Source organism: Ostrea edulis, chromosome 7 (genome assembly GCF_947568905.1).
Source record: "Ostrea edulis chromosome 7, xbOstEdul1.1, whole genome shotgun sequence".
Classification (NCBI taxonomy): Eukaryota; Metazoa; Mollusca; class Bivalvia; order Ostreida; family Ostreidae; genus Ostrea; species Ostrea edulis.
The window spans coordinates 23,354,538-23,359,659 of NC_079170.1; the positions used below are offsets into that span (position 1 = coordinate 23,354,538).

At 35.6% G+C, this 5,122-nt stretch overlaps 1 protein-coding gene across 1 annotated transcript; it reads right to left on the minus strand.

The window, feature by feature from the left end:
* Window positions 1–2,156: 2,156 nt before the first annotated feature.
* On the minus strand, window positions 2,157–3,659 carry LOC130048626 (putative nuclease HARBI1). Its single transcript, XM_056145618.1, has 2 exons — window positions 3,233–3,659; window positions 2,157–2,269 (listed from the first exon to the last, which is right to left on the minus strand). Exons 1-2 carry the CDS (start codon window positions 3,657–3,659, stop codon window positions 2,157–2,159), a joined length of 540 nt encoding a protein of 179 aa, XP_056001593.1.
* Window positions 3,660–5,122: the final 1,463 nt, after the last annotated feature.

Below are 5,122 nucleotides of genomic sequence, written 5' to 3' on the forward strand. Positions count from 1 at the left end.
TCGTGTCCATGCCCTTTTAATAGTCATCATTTAAGAAGAAAAAAGTGATTCTATCTTTTTTTCTGTATATCGTCCAAACCTTTAGTATTAGTAATATATAAACTGTTTTATTTCAAGAAAAAAATGCCTGACAAATATAATCCCTAACACGTTTGCCATATCTTTGATCACCTACATCAAAGCTAACATCCTCCTGGTTTACAAATAATTCGTCTACATCTAAGATATCATTTCTTTCAATACCAATGTTGTGCAAGACTGCACAGGCCAAAGTGATACTGCATGCCTTGTCTGGAGTTGTGCGTAGGCCAGTGAACAGACATGAAAATCTTTTCTTAAGAATTCCGAAAGTCTGTTCAATGAGAACTCTTGTTTTAGCATGGCAGTTGTTGAATTTGACTTCTGCTGGAGTAGAGGGAACAGGATACGGCGTCATAAGGTAGGGCTTGCAGGGGTATCCCGAGTCACCAAAAAGGAAACCTTTGTATTGTCCTGTTGATATAGAAAAATATATAGCACAATCAGTCTAATGTATTGGTACTATCTCAAAGCCTAGAACATTCTTAATCAATGATATATACCATTGTCAAAGGCAACAGAGATACGACTGTCTCTAAATATCCTACTGTCATGCACGCTTCCTGGCCATTTCGCCACATAGTTTAGGATCCTATACTTAGCATCACATATCATCTGAAATTGTTATTTTAAAAAGAATTCAAATTATCATTGCAAAACCAGATTTAACTGTCAGTTTATTGGACAATAATTTATGTCATATTTGTTTGGTAATAGTCTTCTATGCTATTACATTCAAATTAGATGTATGAGCTTGCATGCAAAATGTTTGAACCATCCTATAGGTTATATCCTGAGATGTATATAGGAAGTTTTTGAATATCTTGGTACATGTATTTGTGTATGATTAATCAAACGTTGTATTTCATCATCTTCGCTAGCCAAGCGTCCGATGTACTTACTCTGATGAGAGTAAGACTATCTGACACTTGGCTAGCAAAGATGGTATTTTATGGACATTACTCTAGTGTTTCAGTGCATTCCTGTATTAACAATATGGTGATAAAATTGTTGTGTTAAATACCACCAGGTATTATTTGTTATGTTTCGCTCATGTGAACTGCTGGTTGGTCTGAGCTTTTCAGTCTATCTATGTTGTCTTCATATTTGTTGTCATCTTTGACATTCCATATTTTAATGCAAGGTGAAGATAACGAACAGTGATCAATCTCATAACTCCTACAAGCAATACAAAATAGATAGTTGGGCAAACACGGACCCCTGGACACACCAGAGGTGGGATCAGGTGCCTAGGAGGAGTAAGCATCCCCTGTTGACCGGTCACACCCGCCGTGAGCCCCATATCCTGATCAGGTAAACGGAGTTATCCGCAGTCAAATCAGTGTGCCAAGAACGGCTTAACAATCGGTATGAAACACGTCAGACAGCATTTGACCCAATGCAAGGTTGTATTGACGAACTAGATCGTTATAACGACCATAGAATTTGCGAAATGCTGACTTCAATCGAGACTGTTGAAATCCCTGTACCATCAACTTGTTTGTCAGTAGCTTACCTCGATTTAAAAACTGACTATATCCAGAACAAGCTCTTGCATATCGAATCAGTTGAGATATATAAACACCATATGCAGGTGATCATGGAATATTGCTACATAAATATGGGAAGTTGACGATGGAGAAGCTGAAATTATCCCGTTTGTCATACAGTTGAGTTGTCAGTTTGCCGTTAATGTCTACTTTCAATAAACTATATAAGTATGAAGCAGAAGTGGACGACTCTGTGGTGTCCTTTATTTCGAGCTCACAGGGATATATCAAATCGACATATGAATGAAAACTATCATTGATTGAATGTTTGTTGTTTTTGCAATAGTTAGCCACTGTACAGTAGTATTTATTAAACATAAAACTTCAAGTTATGAAAACATGTTATATTGTGTAAATTAAGACTTGTTTAACTAGTTGCCCATCTTCACAGATGAGCAATGTTGCCCATAGGCCCTGTTGCGGCATAAATGAAATTATTAATACATTATCAAAAATCATACCATACTGTGTTGTGTTGTGAAATCGAATATGATTCATGAACATGCTAAGGTTGAAAGCATAGAATACCTACACATTAAGAGAATTATATCCTTTCCTATTCACATAGTCTGGTTGATTCTGTGATGGTGCTTGCAGCTTGATGAAGGTCCCATCAACACATCCCAGAACATATGGGAAACCTAGATATATAATATTTAACTTATGATCACTTGTTAATTGATCAGACTATAGTAGAAACATACATGAAATGGTGTATTACTTCACGTGTGGAAACGAATTATAACTAGTAATTTTAAAAGATTTCAAAATTTAAACTATATTGAAGTACAATTCTTGGGTATTGAAATTATGATTTATATATAATCTGGCTCATTGATGGAAGGTGTTCTTTTTTTATGTAGGTGCCATCAACGCAGCCTAATACATTAGGAAACTCTATGACAAATTTATAGAGATTAAATTGTGTACAAATAATGACGGCATTGTGCGTTGCCAATCTTTAGACTTTCATATATATGTTTCTAACCACACTCCCCTTGAAAATTTTAAGTCTAGATCCACCCACACATTCGAATAAACGAATACTTCAGCAAATATCTGATTTATTTTTGTGTCAGAAATGGTGTATTACTTCACGTGTGGAAACAAGTTATATCTAGCAATTTTAAAAGATTTCAAAATTTATATTAAAGTACAATTCTTGGGTATTGAAATTATGATTTATATAATCTGTCTCATTGATGGAAGGTGCTTTTATTTTGATATAGGTGCCATCAACGCAGCTTAATACATTAGGAAACCCTATGTCAAATTGATAAAGATTAAATCGTGTACAAATAATGACAGCATTATGCGTTACCAACCACACTACCCTTGAAAATTTTAAGTCTAGATACACCCATACATTGGAATAAACCAATACTTCCGCAAATATCTGCTTAATTTATGTGTCAGAATGAAATCCAACTTTTTTTTGATATAATCTATTGTACCATGATAATATATCACAAGAGAAACAATGTTTTCATTCCTAATACGTATGTATGTACGTTTGTTGTTCAATACGAAAGATTTGGGGCACGATATAACCTGAGTTGCAAAATTATTTCCCTTGACTTGTCGATGTTGGAAGTTTAAATTACCTGTAATGGCAAAAAATTCTTGTTTCATTTGTACCATTCTTGGACCTGTCGGCGTGTTGATAAATTGTCTAGCCACCCAGCACAAACCACGGCACACGTCTCTTACTGCTCTGCATATGGAAGGTGGGGAAATAGAGAAAAAGGTGTCCGAAATCAGCGAGTAAAACCCACCAGTCGCTAAAAACCTCAGTGTTACGAGGACTTGAAGAAGGGGTGGTAAAGCGCAACTCCTCAGAGTTTCGCGTGTAAAAGAAGGGGCGAGCAAACCAGTGATGTAAAGAACTGTATCAGGTCTAAATCGGTACCTCTTGAACACCTCTACTTCACACACATTTTCTAATGGATTTTCGCGATCCACGAGTCTGTTATACGCTATACGCTGACGATGCCGGCGGCGACGACGTTGTGGTCTGTTTTTGATCACCATATTTGAGATGTAAGATACGATTTGAGACTACTAAGAATGTATCTCAAGATTTAATCTCAGCTGAGTTATAAACCAATCTTAGATTTTTTTTAAGAAATCCAAATATTTGAGTTTTCTTAGATTTGAGATTTTTCTCAGAAATTTAGGTAAAATCTCAGACTTAAGTCTGAGTTTGGACTTAAGATTTTTTCGAGAAATCCAGGCCTGATCAAAATAAAGGGCTGACGAAGGATGTGACCGATCAACAGGGGATGCTTAATCCTCCCAGGCACCTGACCCCACCTTTGGTGTATCCGGGGATCCGTGTTTGTCCTAATTTTAATATCGTATTCTTTATTGATTGTATGTAATTGATCACGGTTTGGTATCTTCATTTCTTTTTCTTACCGGGTAACTTTTGGGATCATGAAGTTGTACATAGACGTTTTAATATGATTGAAAAAATTTCGACGGGACGTGAAATAATCAATCAATTTCTGTATAGAAAAGTATCATGCTACATGAATGTGCCGCTTGTAATAATGTGAGCGTCTTTGTGAAATTCAACCAAACTTTATATGCATCATCATGTGCTGTCTTCGTCGTCAAGTATGCTTTTAGTTTTGTCTCGCAACATTTGATATAATTCATATAACTAACAAACCTTTGGGACAACTTCCATCGATACTGTTACAGTTTGAGCAGGTGGAAGAACATTTATGTTGACAATTCTTTCCGTAGAATCCATCTACACAGGGCACGGAACAATTTGGTCCTGTGTATCCTGGGGGGCAATCTCCCAAAGTAAACATTGAACACATTACACACATTCTTACCATAAAAAAATAGGCATTAAGCGAGAATCATTTTTTTTCTCGATTACTATTGATTTATATGCTAAAATTTAAACATTATATTACTTGTTTAGATATTGTTTGGTACATTGGTATCATTAGAGTTCTTGAAATGATCTTTTAGACAGTGAACTGTCTGATATACACATATCTGATTTACACATTTGTTTTTCAAAAACAATTTAACGCAATTTACACTTCTGGTATATGTTGTGGTACAGTCAGTTTGAGGTTTCTCTTTCTCGAATGTTAATATTGTCGTGAGGAGCAAAGATAGCAATGCATCTTTGTTTGTAAGGATTGTATGTACTTTAGGAATCCAACATAGGCACGGTATATTCATCTGATCCATTGACTGGGATATCAAATGTGTCTGAAACTGAAGCGTGGTTTTGAAGAATTTCGTCTTTTGAAAGGGCAGTTGTAGTATAAATACGATTACTAAGAGTGGAATTAATGTCAAGTTTGTTTAAAATACAGTTGTAATAATGAGCCTTATAAACAAAGACAATGTTGTTACTAGCTTTGTCAGCTGGAACCAAAACATATTTCTCATGTAACCTATCTAATTCCTTTATCACTTCTTGTTTACTAAACAGAGAAGGATAGACTGTACGTACTTTTGTTCTG

Coding starts and splice junctions, on each gene's coding strand:
- LOC130048626 (XM_056145618.1), bottom strand. CDS start 3,659: ATGGTGATCAAAAACAGACCACAACGTCGTCGCCGCCGGCATCGTCAG. Junction 2,270..3,232: donor AGAATTTTTTGCCATTACAG/GTAATTTAAACT, acceptor TTATATATCTAG/GTTTCCCATATGTTCTGGGA.